General features: G+C 37.1%; 1 protein-coding gene across 10 annotated transcripts in view; it reads right to left on the minus strand.

The window, feature by feature from the left end:
* Positions 1–2,337: 2,337 nt before the first annotated feature.
* Positions 2,338–24,038, minus strand: part of usp10 (ubiquitin specific peptidase 10) — a 37,856-nt gene continuing 16,155 nt past the window's right edge. For 2 of the 10 annotated variants that reach the window (XM_068222783.2, XM_005169051.6), the window contains 10 exons: positions 16,879–16,970; positions 16,677–16,786; positions 14,529–14,587; positions 14,337–14,440; positions 10,005–10,104; positions 9,720–9,894; positions 9,011–9,176; positions 7,364–7,508; positions 6,732–6,797; positions 2,338–4,134 (listed from right to left, as the gene is read on the minus strand). In XM_068222783.2, the coding sequence (XP_068078884.1) occupies positions 3,947–4,134; positions 6,732–6,797; positions 7,364–7,508; positions 9,011–9,176; positions 9,720–9,894; positions 10,005–10,104; positions 14,337–14,440; positions 14,529–14,587; positions 16,677–16,786; positions 16,879–16,970 (1,205 nt within the window). In that variant the 3' untranslated portion in view covers positions 2,338–3,946. Of the gene's footprint in view, positions 5,326–5,378; positions 6,798–7,363; positions 7,509–9,010; positions 9,177–9,719; positions 9,898–10,004; positions 10,143–14,226; positions 14,441–14,528; positions 14,588–16,676; positions 16,787–16,878; positions 16,971–21,179; positions 23,912–24,038 lie in introns of those variants that run through there. The other 8 variants (XM_005169052.6, XM_680529.11, XR_012382846.1 and 5 more) reach the window with 5 other exon arrangements.

Genomic DNA, 24,038 nt, shown 5'->3' on the forward strand with positions numbered 1-24,038 from the left:
GTATTGATTCTTACTGTTAATAATGTTTGACATGGTCAACTATGTTTAAATAATGGTTTAAGACAGGGGTCACCACCATTCTTGGTCCTGGAGGTCCGGTCCCTTGCAGGGTTTAGCTCCAACTTGCCTCAACACACCTGCCTAGATATTTCAAGTATACCTAGTAAGACATTGATTAGCTTGTTCAGGTGTGTTTGAATAGAGTTGGAGCTAAGATCTGTAGGGCACTGGCCCTCCAGGAACAAGTTTGGCGATCACTGGTTTAAGACTTCCTCTTCACAGAATGGACCTCAACTGTGGTTGAATTATTTATTTTTTTGCTGATTCTCGATGTCTGTGTGTTACGGATGTTCAATGTGTTTTATAACTCTATTCTCTTGAAATGCGGGATTATTTTGGTGGTAAAAGAATTAAACTTAATTGATCAAAATCAAGACCAGTGACTAAATCCCCACAGAATCAACCATCCTGATCACATTGGCTCTCTTTGTGCAGAATTTGCCATACACACTATTTTGGCAAGCAAAGAGAAACTAATGTGAGAAATCGAGTCAGAGCCCAAATAAAACAACCACTTTTCTCCACGATGGAGACATCAAACACACTATTTTGTTGATTTTTGTAAAACGTGAATAACTAAAACAGGTAATTTTCAATAAATCTCATGTGTACGGTGGCAGAGAGCTTAACGCGCTGCAATTTGAGAAAGCGCATGCAATTAAAACAAAAAACAAAAACTTCAGCAATCAAAGAAATGATCATCAATTTGACAGCACAGGCATTGCAAATTCTTACAACACAAACAACTGAAGAAAGGCGCTGTAAATTGGTCAACACTTGCAAATATCCACAACGAAAATGTTTCAAGGGGACCCAAAAAAACAGACCCTGCCACGATGTTATTCGAGTCGTGTAATCGGGATATTAAAATAAACGAAAAACTCACTTTTCAAAGAACACCACTCACTTCACTGAGCAACAGTCATGGCATAATGACACATCCATATCTCAGCAGGGTCCGCCATGTTTTTTGGTCCTCTTGACACATTTCTGTTGTGCTACGCGGATATTTGCAAGTGTCGTGACCAATTTGCAGCACGTTTCTTCAGTTGTTTGTGTTGTGACCAGTTTGCAACATGTGTGCTGTCAAACTGATTAAGATTGTTTCTTTATTTGGTGGTGTTTATTGTAATTGCATGTGCTCTCTTAAATTGCAGCGCGTTAAGCTTTCGGCTACCATACATATAGACATCTGAGAGAAATCAAGTCAAACAGATTAGTATTAAGTAGTAACTTCTTTTACCAAGTAATAAAACACAAACAGCTGTAACACACAGGCATAAAGAATCAGCATATGCGTCTCAATGGTGGTGAAGACTTTCTTTTCCTGCAGTGCATCTTGGGAACTATGGATGAATGTTGTATGCTTCTAGCAAACACTGCAGCAAAAAACAAACTGTAACCATTGTTCAGATGCATACGCTGATTCTTGATGTCTGTGTCTTTAAAGTAAATCAGATGCTCAATGCGTTTTAAAATAAATAATAAGAAAAGGTAATGATTCGCACTCAATTGCTTCGTACTGTTTTTATTTTTCTTACATTTTACGGGTGATTAAAAGACAGTGTGTGTAAGCTTTGTGCCGAAACGTCCGTCTTTTATTCACCCGTAAAATGTGAGAAAAACAAAAACAGTACGAAGCAATTGAGTGCGAATCATTACCTTTTTTTGAATAATAGCATCGATAAGATTGACGCACCAAACCAAAGAAGGAACTAAAAAACGCAAGTGCGCAGGGCAAACTTCAGTAAAAATAAATAATAAAACCATAGTTGAGGTCCATTCTCTTGAAAAAACACAGAATTTTAAGCCATAAACCATTATTTAAAGATCATTTGCTAAGTTATACTTATTAACAGTAAGAATCAATACCGGATCAGTTAATTTGATCATATTTGCTCTCTTTATACGTGTCATAGCAAGGAAAAGTATCATCAAAATCGAGTCAAAGAGCCTAAGTAAATCAAATCTTGCTCAATCGTCACTTTATTAACACTTTAACTCTGCTGCTGAGTAACATTACCTCAATTACGGAGGGACCGAACACTCTGAATGGAGTAAATATTACTCAGAGGGCTTTGTGGTGTACTCTTAACGTTATTTAACGTCACATTTTCCTCCAAAGTCCTGCCGAAAATGCTAAACAAATTGCATATCTTGTCTGGGCTCCAAGCAAGCTCTCTATACACAAATTTATTTATTTATTTATTTTTTAAAGGGGTAGGGAGGACTGAATTTAAATGCAAAAAAACAAATGAAATGAAATAAGGTCAAGCATAGTACTTACATAACTTTATTCACTGTTGTGCTTTAACCTCGGGTCAAATCTTCTCAAAAAAAATCATCTCAATTTAAATAGAACAGAAATCGAAAGCCAATAGGGAATGAAGTGAAAACAATCAACTAAATACAATCAGGTATAATATTGATGATGCGAGGTCTCTGAAACAGACGCAACAAACATGATTATGTGCGCATCTGCGCTTGCGCTTCAGAGCTGATCTCAGCACAGCCAATTGACTGCAGTAAGAGACATATCTTGCGCCCCATTCTGGGATATCATCCTCAGAGCTGCAAAGGGAGCCTCAACATGTACATGACAGGCTGACTGCTCGGAGCGGGCTAACGTACAGAATGAGATGCAGGCTAGATGTATCTCAAAACAGCTCCCTTTCGAGGAAATTGGCAGGAGTGGCTCAGTTCTTGCTGCTCTACTGACATCGAGAGGAAGCCAGCGGATACAGCGCATACACTTTTTATTCATACAACACACAGAACAGAACTGATGAAGGATGGTGCGAGGGGACGAAAAAGAAATCGGTTCATGATGGAGTCTCGGATATCACTGGTATCCTGCCAGCATGAAAAATACATAGAAAGCCTAAAGAACAAATCGCAACCCCCCCCCCCCTACAGGGAGCTGCCCAAGTGACTGTCGATTTAGATTTATTTTTAATACTTTTAAAACTTAAATATCTGCAGGAAATATTCTCTCGTTTGTTTCGAATGACTTGTTTTTTTAGAGCGTGCACAAAGCTTGTAATCTTTTACATCCTAAAGCGCATTAAAATCGTAAGATAGTCTAATCCTACACCCAAAAATCACACTGAAGGTCTCAAACGAATCAAATTTTTTTTTTGTCGTTTTGCAATTCAGCACACTTGCAGCACTCTTTACCCCCCTCCCGCTTTCATTTCCCATGACTCAAGCATAAGGATTGAGAGAAATGGGGAAGAGATGTGTGGTGGTGGTGGTGGAGTAGAGCGTCTTGCTTGTGGAGTTGACAAACTCCAAACATTGAGATTTTCACAAATTATTTTGGTAGCTTGCTGGTGTTGGCCACTGATGCTTCAGTCAAGAATTGAACAGGCTCCACTTAACTGCTGCAAATTAGGCCGACAACTCCTCTTGCTAAAAGGCAAAACACTTCATATTTTTTTTTCCTATGCCATTTTTAAAAAGTAGATTAAACAAAAATCAAAGAAACAATGATTTTCTCCAGCAGTCCATCAGCCTGGTTTGAGTCCTTTCAGCAGGGATCCACACTCTGGCCAGTCAAACAAAAAAGGCTGTGGACATTTGCAGTGATTCAGGTCTGTCTCTCCAAATTGGAGCGTTCTGCAGTGCTAACAATTCTCCCCTCGGCTTCTCCAGACCGTGTGCAGAGGGGGAAAACACCGTTACAGAAAAAGTCTTTAGATACGTCTTCCCAAAACGGAAAAGAAAAATTGGAAAAGCTGGCTCTCTGGAATAGCAGGGTCGAGGGAAGAAGGACAATTGTGAAGTCGGGCAGTGTTCCTGTTGAGACACGTGGTTGAGTGTGTGAGATTGTGTGCGTGTCTGCATGTAAACGTGTATGTGTGTTTGTGTTGTATGCGTATGGTTTCTACATCAGGTCCACGCGGCGGTAGTACAGCAGGTAGGCAGTGCGCTCTGCAGTCTGCTTCACCACCTGATGCTGATTGATGATCTTCACCGCCTGGTCATCAATGCGCAGCCAGCCGTTCAGACCGATGTGGAAGACATCTGTAGTGTAGTGGCCACCCGTGGCACTGTTCCCATGGTGATAGACGACTGCGGGAAAACACACAGGATTCAGCATGCAAATCAATTATGTTAAACAGATTTAGCCGTCAACCTATTTCTGGAAATATATTGCTGAACAACGCCAAGCAGCTAAATCCTGTGGAGTTTGATCTTTTACAGTAGCCAAGCAGTCACAAACTCCAGCATTACGTAACTTGTGTGATCATTGAAGTCCATAAATCGATATGCTTTTGTCCAGATTAGATTGGTCACATTTGGGACGAACTTTGATGACAAACTTGTGTCTAAAACAATGCGAACCAGCTTCACGTTATGCAACACTTGCATTATGATCATCCCTTTTAAAACAAATTCAGAATTCAAATAGGAAATTAAGCTGTACTATATATTGTGAACATTCATTAGACAGAATCAGGCTCTTCATAAATATTAGGTCTAGCCGACACTGAAATAGATCTATGTCAAATCAAATAAGTTATATATCCTTTCAGAATTTCGACAAAGCATTCAGTGTCCGCAGTTTAATTAACCATATTTAACCGTTTGTGATGAAATCATTGCTGCAATCAAAAACTAGTAAAGTGTATGATTCAGCAAAGCGTGAACATACTTGATATGAAATGAGAACTGAAGAGTTTTTAATTAGGTCCTCACTCCATTCAGCTCTTATGATGTCTGTTAGCCAAAGACATCTGCGTTTTACATTATAACACTTTTGATTTTGGCATCCTACTGCACAACACGACATGTTTGCTAGGGGTGTCAAAATTAATTGTTTCTTCGGTGCACCATGATGCAGACGCGAACAATTCGGTATCGGTTCAGTAATAATCATAACCGGTTATGTACTGACGTCATTTATCTCCTATGCGCTCTGTTGCGAGGGAGGCGAGTGCGGGTATTTACAACACTCAGCCAACTCGGGGTCGGCTGGTGGGATAGGCACAATAGGCAAATGCTGAGGGCGCTGTACATCCAGAGGGGTGCCCGAAATAACCACGGTTCAGTTGGTTTTGTTTTCAATATTCCTGACACACATTCAGTTATAGACGGCAATAACTCAAAAACCTCTTACCCTAAAAGATCTAAAGTGTGTTTCCTACAAAAAGAAAAAGCTGGTTATGTTTCACAGCTGTCTTTCTTTTTTTTTTCGCTCGACATTACGAGCACTGCTCCGTTTAAGCCCTCGCAATATGTGTTTAGCCAGGAGAGCTCGCGCTGGAAGGAGCTCTCAGTAAGGGACCAGCGCGAGCTCTCCCTGTTGCAAGGGCTTAAGTGTGTGTGTGTGTGTGTTTGTTTGGTGCTGTGAATGTTTGTGTATGTGTTTGAATGAGAGACAGTGTGGTGCTGTGTGTCTATACAAACAGCTTGCTATAGCTTCCCCCCTAAAACATAAGATTGTATATGGAAAGCATCGTCAATGCACCGTGATATCGAATTAAACCGAATCGATGGCATGATAATCGTAACCGAACCGTAGGACCAGTATAGGTTCACACCTCTAATGTTTGCTATTGCAACCGGTCTATTTTTGCAACCAATGTGCACGGTTGAACCCATGTGACGTCATGTATGATGTAGGTTGGTAATTCCCCTATAGCCCTCTAACATCCTATAGCCCTCTAACATCAATAACACCGCAAAATGTATTTTACTTTGGTAAACCTACCTGCTAGTAAAGCTTACCTAAAGCAAATGTGAAATAGATTGCATGCTCTATAAATTAAAAAAAAAGTTTAGAAACAATAATGTCTCTATTGTCAACCCGTACCAGATGTTCAAACAACAGAAGAGAGACTTCGGGGAAATTTATTGGTATGGCGACAGTTGCTAAGGATTGCTGGACAGGCTACTTCTTGACAAGCAAAGAACCATTTATTTCCTTAGGAAAATAAACACCTAAAAGCAAATCACTCCTGAAGATGGGGGGAAAAAGGTGAACATCTCCCGTAAGGGAAGCCCATGTGTATTTAAACAGGTCAGGGAATCGTGTGCGTGGGCCGAGACAAGAAATACAAGACTTAACTAGTCAGAAACTGGAAGAAGCTGGAAAGATGGAGAAGCATGTCTTGCTGGAAGACACAATAAAAGTATGTGCACATGCATGTCACGCAAGCTCATAAACAGGATTAATCTAACTTTGAGTTAGGTCCAGATGAGAAATTACTAGCCAGGAAATGCTACGCCATGCTGTGTAGCTGGGGGCAATTCTTAAGCGTCAATATGTACAGCAACTGGCATCAGTCTTATCCAATTCTTTAAGGTAGTATGAAAGTCACAGGGATAAAGTTTTTTCCTTTTCTTAAGTATTTATTTTCAGTTGTATGATAACTTGAGCACAAATGACACTATACTTTCAGCTAACACGCAACTTCAGTATGCTTCAGTTATCTATATCTTAGTGTTGATCAGGAGGGACTACTTTTAGCTGTTAGTCACCAAGAGACATTAGCACTCAATACATATTGGCCTCGGAAAATTCCAGCTAGATAATCCTTTAATAAGTCAACAACAAGATGTGTAGGCTACTTATTGGCTGATAATACCAGATGAGGATCCTTTTATGCATGTGTTAAAGAAACTAAAAGGAAAAAAAGATGCACACAAAAGAAATAAACACATACCTGCAAAGAGCCTGTAGGTTCTTTGGCCTTTCATAGTTTTGCCTCTCACACCCGGTGACAAGAGATCTGAAAATCATGAATTGTTTTAATAAACGGCAGCAGATTTATAAATTGTCAACACTGTCGATTGCAATAGGCTTGCTAGTTCTCAGAGCAAGCGCTGGAAAACGAAAGGCAAAATACAAATGACAACATTCAATCAGTTGAATGCAGAGTTTTAGACCTCAACAGAATCCAGCGGAACAAGCAGGCTAGTATTTCTTGTCAGACATGTAGTCTACTTTCATCAGCATGAAGCCTTACACAATAGTAAAGGGATTATGCTGCTCCCTCATTTGAGCTTTTGTTTATTTTAGTCAGGTTCAATTGAATGGGGAAACCTGGTCTTTTTGTGGGGAGCAAAATTGAGAGCAGATGCATTACAAGTAATGACTTGCCTACTTTAACAATCCAATAGACTGAAGTTTCTAAAGTGATATTGAGTGAAAGCAGCTACACTGGCATGCAGAAAACAGGGCTTTTTCCTCCTGGATGGTCTGTTCCTGTTCTGTTCGTATTAACTAGTTAAAACCTGGTATTAGCTACATGATATTAGCAGAGTAGTTTCAGTGAAGAAATAAAGAAACATGCACCTTTGCTGATCTCCAGATCAACGGGGTAATCAATGGTCTTGATCAGTTTCTGACATCCACCAGTCTTCTCGAAGACAAATCTCTTGAGGTGAAGCACCAGCACTGGAGGAAGCTCTTCAAGGGTCACTCTTCGGCTGATCTCAATCTAAAGATAGAAAGAAATCCAAAGTTTAAATTTCATTTGAGTATCAGATCTGAGATCTCAGACCATCAACAATATGAGTAACGTGACAATTGACCTATTCACGGGCAGTTTGATTGACAGGCGATCCAGCCAATGATAACGTCAACATTCTGTGCCCCGGTCAATTTCCATCAGGGTAGAGTTTTAATGGCGATTAACATCAACAAAAATTACAATGAACATGTGATCCATTGGGACTTGTAACACATAGCAGGTACCCAGAAAGCTTCTAATAACAGAAGATCATTATATGGAAATGGGCATACTGTGGGCCTCAGACACCACTGTTTCCTCGTTTTCATGTAAATTCAATGTGTAAAACAGGCCAATCAGAGGACAAAAACTGTGATGAGACTCACGGGTCATGCCCTACACATTTGCATGTATGCCTACTTTAGGTCATTCATCCAGACTCGACAAGCAGCCATTTCATTTGATGCGCATAAAGGTCATCTGTTCATGCAGAGGTTAATTCATGGCTGCGTTTTCTTTAACTGCAGCTTCAAAATACAACTCAATACATCTCATTCACTCTATATTGTCAAGTTTAATTATAATTTAGCTTTTATCCACAACAGATCTGGTTTGCAAAATAGGTTTCTGATCGGGTTTATATTTGTCCATGTTCAGTGTACATTATGCTCTGAGTTCGTAAGAGCAGCACGTCAGAGTTCATTAACATTCATGACACAAACCATAAAGGGTCAATCATGGACTACCTGATTCTATGGGTATTTTATGGAGTAAAAAATACAAATACTTAAATAAAAGTTTCAGGAGATTTTTTTTAACTTAACGAAGCCATAAACCTACAATGTAGATATTAGAGAACAATTAAACCAATTGACCTTTAATCTTTTCCAATAACCTAGAGAAGTTAAAGTGGTGAATGCATTAATGTGTGCGGATAACCATCAACTGTCAATCAATACGACGCAAAAAGCAAGGACAAGACTGAAGCCTTCATAACCTTAGGCTTCCAGACTCCATATTGAGACTCCAAAGACTACAGGCTTGGATAAACAAATAGTTTACCTTTATTTTCTCTTATAATTTCATAGATGCAGTTTTGTCTTGTTCAAGATGCCACCAATTATATTACAATTATCCCAACTTCCCGTGACTACACTTGTAGTCTAGATTTCAAGTTCTTGATATTCAAATCCTGAATATTGCTCATATGCATATTGCAGACTGGTGTGACTTTTTCAAAAATTGATTATTTATCTGGGGAGCGTACAAATTGTTAGGAGAGCGACATGGCTGATACTGAAAGCTTGACGGACAACAAAAAGCGGGGACAGTGTTTAAGAAGGGTCAATAGGAATAATAGAATTTTACAATTAAAAATGCAAGCAGACAGGCAGATTTTATACAATTGTTTTTTTTTATGCCAACAGTTACTGTGTAATTCACAAGTGCATGCCGGTGTGTAGATCATGTAAAGTGTTGATGATTCCCACCTCTTGCTTGCTCTTGGTGGTGTAGCCCTGAACGGACTCCCGCGCCACCAGTACCTCCAGAGCCTCCTGGACTGTGCGGATCTTCTCAGACTGGATGTCCAGCTGCAGCGTGAAGAACGGCTGCAAGGTGGCCGACTCTTTTGAGCTCTGCTGGTACACCACAGATCTAAAATGAAAGTTTTAGGAGAGAAATTAAAAAAAGATGGTTTTTGTAGAATAATTATATAATTTTAAAGTCCTCAGGCAGTCACATCCACATACATTAGGACTGAAATTAAATATCCTGGTTTCCCCAATGCAATCCAGGGTGCTGAAATAATAATTGGGTAAACTGGCAGTGGGCGGAGTTAGACCAAAACAGACAGACATTTCTGATTGGTATACACTGACTGTAGCGTTGTTTTTCTAATAAATATGTCCACAGGGCATGTTTCTTAAATATCTGCAAATATAATATGGCTGTATAAAGCACCATTAACACCCTGACATTTAATTTAAAATCAATGAATGAACTGGTTCGATGCAATTCGAGCCAAATCTGGTCATGAAGTTAGCTGATAAACATAAACTGTAAAATTGAATCAACCAATTATACATTTAAATGTCATCTGTGTGGGCTTCTGCATAACTTAAAGCTGATACACTGACTAAACGGATTCAGAGAACCACTGCTGTACCTAAAAATGACTGTGTATTTATTACAACCTACCTGATATGGCCACCGAATATGTCGGTAATGGGAGTGCGAATGAAATCTGCCTGCCGGGTGATGGAGGTTTTGTTTCTGGGCCCAACCTGTTCCCACTCATCGTCACTGCCTTCTTCCTTCTCAGCAGGGTCTTCCTCCACACCAGGCTGAGACTCGGGCCCATTTGGTGTGGGGGCTTCTGGCCAGACACAAAGACAATTATTGTAAGTTTGAAGCATTTAGAAAGCTAATAAATCTATAGCGGGCAGGATTCCAGTGAAAAGCCTGAAAACAGAGGGAACATACTCTCTTCCTGTGGAGAGATCAGCTTCTTCAGTGCCAGCATTTCCTCGTGCAGTCCGTTTAAAATGAAACCAAGGTACTCCTCCGCATCTTCCTGGCGACCCTGAGAAAGACCGAGAGCATTATTAAAAGTTAGCAATTCTAGACTGCTCACTCTTACCATTTTAAGTCTTTTATACAAAGACATGGACCTATCATCCTGCCACAGTGAAATCAATCATTTCATTGAGCGGTGTGATAAGAATTGTCTTGTGTTAAATGTAAAAAAGACACAAGAAATGGTCCTTGACCCACAAAGTGTTTCTGAAGGTTATTAAAGAAACAGTGATACAGCAAGTTACATCTTACAAATAACCGGAGTTCCATATGGACAGTGTTTTTTGTTGGAGAACACACATTGAGAGCTTGTGCACACAACTACAACAGAGGCTTTATTTTTTTGAGAAGGCTGAGATTGGTGAGTAGCAATATCTTGCTTGTTTTTTACCGAGCTATGTTTGAGAGTCTTATTCGCTGTGGAATCACAGTCTTAGAGCTGTGAACCTACACTAGTCTCACGGTTCGGTTACGATTATCAAGCCATCGATTCGGTTCAATTCGATATTTCGGTGCATCACGGTGCATTGACGGTGCTTTCCATACAGTTTTATATTTTCTTCACAGCAGCATTTTTTGTATTAAAATGTATGAATATATTTATATTTATATATTATTTTTAATACAATTTTGTCATTTAATACAAACAGTCAGATATATAAACTGTAACTTAAAACAAAACGAACATTTAGCAAATAATATAAACAAATATAAATATCCAGCTTAATTTCTGATCCTTGTCTAGTTCTACACCCCTTTGATTGGTCACACCCTCAATCAGCTGCGCGCTGCGTTCTTCACAGATAAGTGATAGTGATAAGCGGCAGGCGGCGATCTCACAGCTGATGTATGATAGACATGGTGGAGAAAATTCTGCAGACACGCGCTCCTTTCTGTATGCAAAAGTAACGCTGTAAAACAGCCGAGAAAAGAAGAAGCCACGCCAGCAGGTCAAATGGGCCACTGTGTGTGTGAGAATGAGAGAGAGAGAGAAATGGAGTACTTTCATTCTCTCGATCTCAGTGAAATAGGGGCTTTTGTTGTACATGTCAGTGAAAGACTGATCCAGCAAACACACACAGTGAAATTGTGCACAGTTTCTGAGTTTTAAGTAGTTAGAGCGTTGTAAATACTCGCGATCGCCTCCCTCGCGACAGAGCGCATGAGGTAAATGACGCCAGTAATAACCGGTTATGATTATTACTGAACCGATACCGAATTGTCCGCGTCTGCATCGCAGTGCACCGAAGAAACGATTAATTTTGACACCCCTACACAGTCTGGTTTGAAAAAACCTGTCTGTTTAATTGAAAAATAAATTGGTTCATATGCAAAAAACAGCCATGGAAATTATAGGAATAAAACAATACGAGCCCATACAGACCCTATATGAACAGGCGGTTATGAGAAGAGCAATACGTATTAGCGCTGGTTCCAAAAATCCCTTTTTCAGTGAATATCAGCCATTACCATCAGGAAAAAACTGAGAATGCCAATGTGTAAAACTAATTGACTGAAGCTTTCGTTTGTTCCTACCTCGATAAAACTGTTGATCTCTACCAATAACACCGTTCCTGTAGTACCTTAGCACCTGACTGGGTTCTGTGTTTTATATATTTGTACTTGTATACGGTCTTATTCTGTGAACAATGTATGTTCTTACTGTTTGTTTTTAATTGTTTTGTTTGATTTATTTATACTATCTGTTTAGAGCAATGTTATAGCTCCTTTTTGCCCAAGACAAATTTCCTCTCAAAACGAAATTAATACCCAGACAGACGATGACTAAACTTAGATACTAATACTGTTCATTTGTTATTCATATTTATTTGTTATGGAGCTTTTTACAATGCAGATACACCTATTACTTCTAAACTTACAACTACTATACCCACTAAACCTACTAACATCACTACTTAACCCACTGTGCAAATGAAAAAAAAAAAAAAAAAAAAAGTAAAGTTATTTTAAGAACTAAAGGGGTTCACTGCAACACTGCACCTCTATACCAATGCTGCAAAAAACTTTTTGGGAACATCAACAGTATCCCTTGAATAGGGGAATGTGTCTTTTAAGAGAGCACTGTTCGTACAGACTGTCCTCTTCCACATCCAGAAAACTCTATGCTCACAGATTAAGCTCAATAGCAGCTGAAGAATGCTGTAATTGCGTTATCATTAAGCTTTGATGTGTTCATTAGAGGTGTCTGACTCTGACTTTTTATATCTGTCTGCACACTAACTAAGACTGAACAAGAAGATCTTTCTCTCAGCAGCCAAAGCACATGCATTCTGTGCTACTAGAATTATCAGTGCCAATTATAACTAACCATTACAAAGTCTAGATCAGAGATGCCCAAACTAGGGCCTGTGGGGCATGTTGGCCCATGGTAACCTTTGATTTGGGCTGCCATCCCATCTGAGGAGAAGGAGAATGATGGGGATGGTTTCGCAATTGTCAAGTCAAATTTAATGCAACCTGTTTATTTGTTGTTTAATTGTTAAAAGTTAACTGAAATTAAATGTTTCAACTAAATGGGATTATCAGATTTGTTTAAATGTACATACTGTCACCCAACAATGCAGAGTTTGGTGAGCAATTCAAGTTAAAGGCAGATTCTGCTTGACAAGTGTATTCAGCATTGAACTCCACTGTGTTATAAAAAATATGAGCAATAAGCTTTCATTTTAAATGTTATACTGCATTAGTTAATATCATTTAAAAGTAATGTTTTCTATTTTTTTTTTTAAATACTATTGAATAAATTAGGAAATTACCCATAGTAACTTTAATGTAATAAAGTTTGGTATATTTACCTTTGGCCAAAGGCTCTCAATGATATTTGGTATTTGGCCCTTCATGAAAAAAAAACTGTTGCCGCCTGTTTAAGTTTTAAGTACCACAAATAATAACTTGATTTCTAGTTCATCATTTGGTATCAGAAGTGGCTTATTTGAAAATCAAGGGCCTCTAAATTACGCTTATTTTACCCACATAAAATATGTTCTATAATAACTTAAAATCGTAATTAATTAATAAAGTCATCTGGAATGGCAAAGAAAGCATTCATGCTCAATGTTAATCTCTGGTGACTGGGCTGGCCAATCCTGCTGCATTTTGACCTTCTTTGCTTTCAGGAACTTTAATATGGAGGCTGAAGTATGAGAAGAAGCGCTATCCTGCTGAAGAATTTGCCCTCTCTTGTGGTTAGTAATGTAATGGGCAGCACAAATGTCTAGATACCTCAGGCTGTTGATGTTGCCAACCACTCTACAGATCTCTTGCACGCCCTTACACTGAATGTAACCCCAAACCATGTTTTTTCCTTCACCAAACTTGACTGATTTTTATGACATTATTGGGTAGATGTGGATTCCAATAGGTCTTCTGCAGTGTGTGAGATTATTGGGATGCAGTTCGGCAGATGATTCATCAGGGAGGGGGAAAAAAATAAAAATAAAGACCTTCTTCTATTTTACCCAAATGATCATCTTGTCAGGTCAAGTCATTATTTGTTGCTCTTACAACTGGGATTGACGACAAGACTTTTGTCAGGTTGTGTACATTTTCTTTTTGCTCTTTATATTAACCCTCCTGTCGTCTTAGAATTCTTTAATAGCTGTTCCTCTAACGGGTCAAAAATTACCTGCCTTCACTAAACCTCTAACAAAGAATGTAAATTCAACTTCAATCCTCAATTCCATCAACAACTGTCTGAATGTCTGTTTTGTTTTTCTCATCCGTGTGGAGTATTTCAAAGTTTAGACAGTGAGCAACACTCATTTTTGACTAAAGTAAAATGTTTATTTTCTAGTGCTTAACGTACCTATACAAGTGTAAAACATTTAGCAAAACAGTATTCACAAAAGTAAAGCAGTAGATTCTTACTGTTAGTGTGTGTTGTCATTTCGAGTCCGTCAATAGTTTGTGGTGTAAAAATGGTTTTATAGATGGTTGGTCCCAAAGGACAAGCGTTGTACCATAAATGTGTACAGCCTTCTTGAAAATAGAAAATTATTCCTCATTCTAACACTGGGGTAATTTTAGAAAAAGGAACCAAATTTCAACATGAAAAAACAATGTTTAGGTTTTGTTTTACTATTAAAATGGTGCACAAGTCATTTTTGACCTGTAAGTCCATTGGAAGGAAACATTCAAATGTGTCCCTTTAGGAACAGTGTTGTGACGTTATCAAGTAACAGGCTTTTCTGAAAACGCTCCAGTATTTGTGCTGCTTACCTTCTCCGATAGGCTTGATTTGATGAGGGTGAGGAGTTTATAGACGTATGTGGGTTCAAAAGGAGCTCCCACTCGAAGGTCTTTCAAAATCTTCTCTCCAGCAGCTACAAGTAAAGCAGAGGATAATGTATAAGTACAGAAAGGTGGATTGGGAAGATGTTTTTTTTTTTTTTAACTCTAGGGACACATTACCTTGCTGTTTAGCCTTTGAAGGGACAGGCATATTGCTGAACTCATTCACAAGCCGAATACTACAAGAAAAAATGCATAGAGTTAAGGGGGCACACAAAAATACTCATTGCATGTTTAAAACTGCCAATAAACCAGGCTGACTCTTTAAAAAGCAGGATCCTTTTAGCATCAAGGGCTGCTGCACTTCAAATGTTTACAGCAATTTATTAACATGGAAAGTAGATCGTAAGATGTGATGTGATTTGCAGTTTCTTGCATAAGCTTATGTTGATTGATTTGCAGTCAGTCAGAATTGTTTAAGCTAGTCAGGTCAACAGATTTCAAATAAAAAGATAGTCCATCTGACTTGATGGATAGTTTTTTCCACCTCATTTTAAAACTTGGAGACCAACCAAAATAAAAGACCATTCATTTATTATGAACAAGTTTGGCATCATTATACAAACAGATGCTTCCCATTATATAACACTTCAGTAAAAACAAAAGATACAGTGCTTTATCTTTCAGGTTGGATGAGCCAAGTTTAAAACAGCTGTATGCTTTTTCTTCTTCTAGCAAACACAGTATATATATATATATATATTAATACACACTAACTTGCTATGAAAAGCTGTTAAAGGCCAATACATTCACATCCCCTTATTGCAGTTCTTGGCATTATCGATTTTTTTTAGATAGCAAAAAAAAAAAAAAAAAAAAAAAAAACTGTACAGAACAAAATATTTCCATTAATCAGTCTACTAGCATGTTAATATTGTTATTAAACTGAAAACAAAAAGCTGCTACGACATAAGTACAAAACTGGTAACGCTTTACAATAAGAATGCATTTGCTCATTGTTTGTTCGTTAGTAAATGCATTAAATAACATTAACAATAAATTTACTAAAGCATTTGTTCATGTCAGTTAATGAAAACAGTTCACTTAGTTTCTGTTAAAGGTGCAGTAGGTGATTGTCTTCAGAAACATGTTTTGTTGTGCTGGTTGAAAGTCTCTTCAGAGTCCAATAGTAATGATTAAAGTAAACGATCTAAATGTGTTTATATGTATTTTTATATTCTGGGTAAGACAAAACTAAAAAATGTTTATCCAATTAAATATTATCAGGCCGAAATCTCTCATAATTCCGATAAGTAGTTCAAACTGTCTGCCAGCAAATGTAGATTTGGACTTCTGCGTATCTTGTTTATGCAGATCTGCCATTCCCGCATGCCCGCCTGCATAAGCGCCACGCGTTCACGAGACGATCACAGACGCGGTGAAAATCAAATGCTGAACTAAAACTTTTGAAAGTATTGAATTAGAATTGGAGTTACTTTTGCATGCTGGAGGGAGGACAACACCATGGCTGAAGCATTACTGTTAGACAGGTAATGTTCTATTTTAAAACTATTTTAGTCAGGCTAAGCTTATGTTAGATTGTGTTGTGTTATAAATTACTTCAGTCACTGAAATCTCCTGGTGTAAGATTGATGCGACTATTTTTTTGATTCATAAGGTCCTTTTACAGCATCGATAATGTAGATTTATTTAGTTTAACAACAAAACATCATTAAATAGCACTATTTCGCCTAACCTGCTTTAAGCTGAAGTTGCTTTTATATTCACACTGGTTCATTTTGGAACAATGGCAGCCTTCCTATACTGTTTACAATGCTACTCTGAATATTTGCTCTGAAATAGCATGCAAGTTTGGCTTAGTAATAAATGTAATTCCCGCACGCCACTGGCCAAACACCATCTAAACTGGACAATGACATGAACTAGTGGGTTGTCTGCTGTTGTGAAATGGTGCACGTTTTCTCGATTTCAGGAGGCGTGGCTTTGAATCACAGTCCTTCCCCGCCGTCCAAAGATAATATGCTAAGCGGTTAGCATTTTGGCAGATCACCTACTGCACCTTTAACTCATGGAGCATAACTAATGTTAACAAGCATGGGTTTGGAGGTTAATAATACATCAGTAAATGTTGAACTATGATTAATGCTGTACAAGTATAGTTTGTAACTAGTTCATGTTAAATAATGAACCTTATTGTAAAGTGTGACCGTAAAAAGTCATGTTGTGACTTATTCCACATCCTGTTCATATAAACACATTGTATCATGGCAATATTAAGGGCAGAAAAAAAAAACACTTGAAACTTACAAGTTATCCATCATGGGGGTGGATGTGCAGGGTCTCTGAGTCTCGCTGAAAAGGGGGATAGACTTCATCAGATGATACATAGGGGGACACGCAATCAGAGCCTGCAGGGTCTAAAGCTCAGAGTCAAGGGAGGATAAACAAAAGACGAGGCAGACTTGACCAATACAGAATGGAGTCAACTTGAGCAAAGACGAAAGGATACAGCATTGATATAGCACCAGTTTCCCTTGTTTATCAGTCCTCTTGGTTGCAAAGACACAGGTTTGTGTATCAACTTCACATTCTCTATTAACTCTGATAGATGGGTGGAAAGAAAAAAATATACATCATTGGTAAGATTAACAACTGCATGGACAACCAGACAGTCTTCAATTCATTAATGATCAGAGGTCACGTAAGTCAAAGTTTAGCATTTAGTGGGCCATATACCTCCATAACAACAAGCAAAATAAACCTGAAGAGCAGTCTACACCAATTAGAAAGATGTTATGTTCATTATGCCAACTTCGCATCCTGTGATTGATGCACATGAGGCTGGTTGTGGCGAAATGAGGTTTCTATACCACGCCTAGGAAGAGAGACTGAAATAATGACACAGCTCTCATGGTAACGTGGAAATCTCCGGAATCACTGGAGTTTTATATGCGATTCTCTGAACAAATTAAGCCTCTAAATATGGAAATAATGCTTTTGAAAGGTGGAGGAGACATTCCTTATGTTACTAGCTCTATATGAAACGAAATGAGATTGGATTGTTGAGTAGCAATTCAATTAATGACATAATGTGATTGACTTTGGAAAAAGAGGGCAGAGTGAGTAAATTGTTTCACACACTGAGCCGAAACATTTGTGTGTTTTATATCTCCCTCAGAATAAGAAATAAATTAATATAAATATAAGTATAAGTATTATGACCTTTTAAACATAGAAATCTATCATAATAATTAAAAAAGAATTAGTTACATGTTTAACAGAAATAGACGAGCCTCTTTTCATTGAGTAGTAAAATATGCTAATGTTGGTTTGACGAACTTACAGAATGCTCAAACACCATTGTCTACTACTGTACATTAATGAGTGTAACACTTAACTACACAATATTAATCATTTATTAAGCATTAGAAAATAGTGAATTCAATATGTGTTAAGCATTAACTCTACCAGATGTTAGTAAGCAGTTTATAACTGCAGATACAAATCCTCTATTCTTGACTTATGAACGCATACAGTATATAATGTGCTTAATGACTGTTTTCATGGCTAATTACTATTATTGTTTTTTAAAGATTTATTTTTTGTCCTTTTTTGCCTTTAAGTGAACAGTACAGTACTTCAGACAGGAAGAAAAGTAGGAGGGAGGGAGAGGGGGGAGAGAGAGGAGGCGCTATTGCGCTGACTAATTAACATTTCTTCATTACTAAATCAACGCATCATTTACAAATCAAATATTTGAAAAAAAATTGCTGGTTAAGGATTATTCAGAATGCACAATTAAATGATTAATAAACTATTTAAATTATCATATATATATTTTTTTCAGGCATATTTTAATAGTTAATTTGTATGTTAATAAACGCTTTATTAACTTCATCCAGCTTTTGACCTAATCTAAAGAGAGGACTATTTATGCTTTATAAATCCTTTTTAAACGACAAGGCTGTTATATTCTAAACAGGAAACAAACATGTTTTCATTTCTATTTATTTGAAGAAACACAAATGAAACTAATCAAATGAAAGACAAATCTTAGCAATCTTAACTAAAATAAAATTACTGTGCAGTTTAAACGTAGCTAAATAACATCATAATATTTTGTTAATTATACTGTTGTTGTCGTTTACTCCAATTAAATGTTACATTTTGACTCCTGTTATTCAGCAATGTTTAAACTTTACAGTAATTTTACTTTTTAGGTAAGATATTGTTCACTGGATACCAAGCCTTTAAATGTCATTTATTAGGGACTTTTAAAGCATAAATAGTCCACACTTTAGATTAGGTCACAAAACTGGACGAAGTGGTGTTAAAGAAATTATTAATGTACACATTAACTCTTAGTATATGCATAAATAATTATATATAAATGTTGATTTGAATAGCTTATTAATTTTCTAACTCATTCTGTATGATCTTTAAAAACCCAAACACACTGTAAAACCCAAAATGTTAAGGCAACTTACACCATTTCAGGAAATCGATTGCAACAAACCATTTAAGTTCAAAAACTAATCCTAACAAGCACTTTAAATTTAATTTATTTGAGTAAACGAAGCAATTAGAGCACAGTAAAACCCAAAAAATGAAGAGAACTCAAACCAATTGAGTACTGTAAAACCCAATAAGTTGAGGCGAATCGTTTAAGGAATCCAATTGCATAATGAGGTATTTAATTGACTCATTGCCTTCAACACGGAGTTTAAAACTCTTTTCAAATAAGTAGAATTACTGTCAATTTTGAGTCAACTACACTCATTTCATTTGATTAAGTTGAATATTGTGTTTTACAGTGTTTAAATAACTTGTAAATAATGTGATTCTTAATTTAGTCATGAAAAATTAATCAGTAAAGTATGAAAGTACAATTCAATCGCTTATTTTAAATGTGTTTACAAGTCAAGAATAGAGCATTTGTATGTGCAGTTATAAAATGCTTATGAACATCTGTTAATGTACAGTTAATGCTTAAATAATGATTTCACTCTTTGCTTAATAGATGATTCATAGTGTGTGATTATAAAGTGTTAAGAGTTTCTTACAATGAATACTAAAGATATTTTAGATAGGAAGTGGGAAACCTTTAACCATTGACTTTTATAGTAGGAAAAACAAACACTGGATTTAAATGGATTTTCTTAAGAACATATTTTTGTGTTCAACAGAACAAAACTCAAAAGTTTGTCAACACATGAAAGGTGAGCAAATAGTCATTACATTATTATTTTTGGGCAAACTACCCTTTAACGTGACAATTAAAAGAGAAATTCAATATTTCAAAACGGAATTACACAATGAAAATTGGATTTGACTGAAAGAAGTCAAAAAGACAAATATATAAGCAAAAATTAAAAGTCATCTGGCTATTGTTTAGCAACTGTACACAAGATCATAAATGTGCCAAGTAAATTTTAATTCACGCTGACTTTAAAGTACCCCAATGGGAAAAGACAAACATAATAGTCACATAAATCTAAGTGACATGCCTTTAATTTAAGCTTTTAGTTGAACGTGTCAGTGGCTGGATTGATTTAAAACAGGCCACATCACATTCATCTGAACACAAAACAGCAGCTACAGCAGAAATCCAATCTGAGAGGCCAATAAAATGCATAATGGCACAGTAGATTTACTCTGAAAACTAAAACTAACGCATGAGGGCAGCCAGTGGTCAGGAAGAGAGCTGCGATTCATCTCCACTTAATGCCTGTCCAAGAGGCTTACATCAGGACAGATTAGCGAGTGACAAAAGAAATGCTGATGGAAAAACACTTGTTTCACAATCACCGCTTTTAACACAATTACATACGTATGATGAAAAACAGATTTGCGAGATCATAAATGATATCATTTGCAGCTTTCAAAAACATCATGGCAATCAATCAAGCAGAGAATCTTCATGTAATGCAACAGAACATGCAAGCACCCAGCAGAGAAACAGCTAGAATGTTTGAGTGCCACGTGGGCCAATGCTGGGACCAATAAACATCTAAATCATAATATGACACGTCTACACATTACACCGGGCAGCCGATTTGGGTAATTGAAAGATCTGGAAAAAAACAACAGCCTTTTTTATTATTATTCTTAGCATTGCACAACATTTCACATACTTGAGTAACAGTAGGGGGAAACTTAAAATGATTTACTGTGTGGGAGAGTCCTGTTGACTGTTTCCAAGATCAGGAGATCAGGTGATTATACTATGGAACAAAATCAATGACTAAAGTCTTGAATTAAAAAGCTAGTTGAATATCACAAACTGAAAAAAATAATACACCGTATTAACAAGTTTTTGCATTTCAATGACTTGAATTCCAGGGTTTGTATTTTTAGGTCCTGAAATTTAACATATCTGTTTATTTAAGCTGTGAATATTTCAACGAAAATTATTTCAAACACGTTTTCATACTTAAAAATTCAATAATTCATATTCAATTTTCAGATTTCACTTACAAAATATCCAATACCCTTTAAAAATACGATGTATAATATTTAAAAGGTCATTTTCAGTTCATTTTATTTCAGTTCTAATATTCGCTTCCATAAATTCAGTGGATCAAATTCGACTGATAAAATTCAACATTACATCCGGGATCTGCAGGAGAAGCAATAGATTGCAGATTGAAGATCGCCAGCTGCTCTAGCTTTCACCAGCAGGTGGAGATGGAATAATGTAAGATTTTTAACCCAGTAAACAAGCGAGAAAAAGGCTAATAAAGGCACAAAAGTAGCATTCAATTTTAATATCAATGCCTTGGACAATGAGTAAATGAGGGTTTAGTCATCTATATTTGCCCTTATGTAACGGAAGCCAGCTGGTGATCGCGTAAAGCTCACTCCTCGGATCCAGGGACAGACGTTGTTCTGCAATCTTATCGGAGCTTGTCTCCCATGCTGGCTCGTTACCTGCTCTGAAAATTGAATATGAATTATTGAATTTTTAAGTATGAAAACGTGTTTGAAATATTTTTCGTTGAAATATTCACAGCTTAAATAAACAGATATGTTAAAATTCAGGACCTAAAAATACAAACCCTGGAATTCAAGTCATTGAAATGCAAGAACTTATTTTTTTCAGTTTGTGATATTCAACTAGCTTTTTAATTCAAGACTTTAGGCATTGATTTTGTTCCATATTATACACTGATGTATTGAATGATTAGTCACTATTGCAGCCAATTAGCACTCAGATCTCGAAACTTGTATTCTTATTCTGACCACCAAATGTTAAATGTATTAAAATACAGCACCTGGGTGAGCCTTTCATCAAAACGAGATGATTATTTGGAATGCAACCATAAAATAAAGGGGGATGAAATGGATCGACAGATAGATGGACGGAGACAGATAGATATATAGATGGATGGACAGACAGGGAAATGTATGGCTGGCTATATAGATAGACAGATGGACAGACGGATATATGGCTGACTAGATAGATAGACGAACTGATGAATGGATGGATAGATGGATGGATGCATGGACAAACGGATAGATGGACGGAAAGACAGATAAATGGATGGACGGATATAAATGAATATATGGATCGACAGACAGGCGGAAGGACGGACGATTAGACAGACAGACGGATATATGGCTGGCTAGATAGCTAGATGGATGAATGGACAGACAGACAGACAGACAGACAGATGAATATAGATGAATACAAGAACAGACGGACATATGAATGGACGGACGGACAAACAGATAGATATATAGATGGATAGATGGGCAGATAGATGGACGGACGGATAGATATATGGATGGAAGAACAGACAGATAGAGATGAACAAATAAATTAATGGATGGACAGACAAATATGATATTCATTTGGTGATTGATAGACAGATAAGATATATAGATAGAACCATAGATACAGACACAACAGACATATGATTGGACAGATAGATATATGAATTGATAGATGAGATGAATGGACAGAAAAACAAACAAGCACACAGACATGAATGGACAGATAGATAGATGTAGACACAGACAGACATATTTTTAAAGGAGCCGAGATGCTTTAAAAACCAGTCTAGGGTTAACAGGACAGAGAACTTATTGGTGCCAGCAATAAAACATGCTACTGCTGCCATCTTGTGGACAGAAACACAACCCACATTAAATCAAGAAGAAATGGTGTGCCCGTAAATCAGAACTGACACTAGTGTGATTACAAAGCTACATGCTGTTGATTTCTTCTGTAAAATCTCAAATAAAAATCTGAAAAATACGCAGAAATACTGTTCATAAAAACAAAAATAATAATAATAAAGGTCATTAATTTTAAAAAGCTAAGGCAGATAGCAAAACATGATCATACACAGCTATCATTAAAACGAATACAGCAACAGATTAATATCATGTTCATGGAGCTTTCCGTATTTGACCAACACAATGTACAATCACTGTAGAGAAAAACAGCTGCAAGAAAATGACTAATATAAACATTAAACAAGTACAATTTTTTTTTCGGAGATCTTTCTGGGGGGGGGGGGTCTAATTAGCTAATCATTACTGTAAATTCAAGGCAAATATATAAATATTAGGTTAATTATAAGCTAATAAACCAGACATTTCTATTTAATTCAAGATATGTCATAAATACATGTCACAAACCAAAGTCTTTGAACACACAATTATACAAGTAAAATAGTTCTGCTTTTAGACCATACAATATGGATTGTCAAATTGGGCTCATATTGTGTAATGGTCTACATTTAATAATAAACCTCATTTCCACAAGTCGCTTGTTCAGCCTTCTTTAACTGCATGCATTTGTTATTGAGATGTAAAACAATGAAGCAACATTTAATCTGACATGATTCTGCAACATGATACAAGAATGTTAGGAGTAAAAAGGTACGAATCTTTGCAAACAGGTAAATATATTGTGTAGGCAGATTTCAGGTTATACCTTTTTTTTTTTTTTAAATAAGTTAAGAGATAAAACTTTCTCCGTTCAAAATTGACAATTCTGAAAGCCAGCGCTCCAAATAAAGAAAGCTGTTTGACCCAAGTATTCTGAAGATACAATTATTTCACATGATGAACAAAATGGTCTTAAAACCTTAAAATTGGAAAAAAAAAAAACATTTGCATCAAGTGGTACTCACTGCAGAGCTACATGGGCGGAGCTGAGCTCCAGCATGGGGGAGCTAGAGCTCCCGGTCCTTCTACAAGTGACGTCACTGGGGGTTGGGGTTAGGGGTGGAGTAGGTCTACGCATTAAAACAGCTTACAGGTGGAGGAGCTGGAGCTTAAGCTCCCCCACCCTGGAGGTGAGCTCTACCCAAGATGCTCTGCAGCGACGACCCTTTCAATCACATTGAGTAAACTGAACGAAAAATTTATGGAATGATGATTAAATGACCAATTTTCATTTTGGGTGAATTTAACATTTAGTAGAGAATGCACCAAGCAATCCTTGAAAAACAACAGAACAACTTTTAAAATACACTTGCAGCCAATCTCCAGTAAGGGGTGACCAACCCTGTTCCTGGAGAGCTAACTTCCTGCAGATTTCAGTTGCAACCTTGACCTTCCATAAACATCTGTAATTATCAAGTGCTGTATCAGGTCCTATTTATTGGTTCGAGTGCGTTTAATCAGGGTTGGAGCTGAGTTCTACAGGAAGGTAGC

The sequence above is a fragment of the Danio rerio genome, chromosome 7 (genome assembly GCF_049306965.1).
Source record: "Danio rerio strain Tuebingen ecotype United States chromosome 7, GRCz12tu, whole genome shotgun sequence".
NCBI classification, from domain to species: domain Eukaryota; kingdom Metazoa; phylum Chordata; class Actinopteri; order Cypriniformes; family Danionidae; genus Danio; species Danio rerio.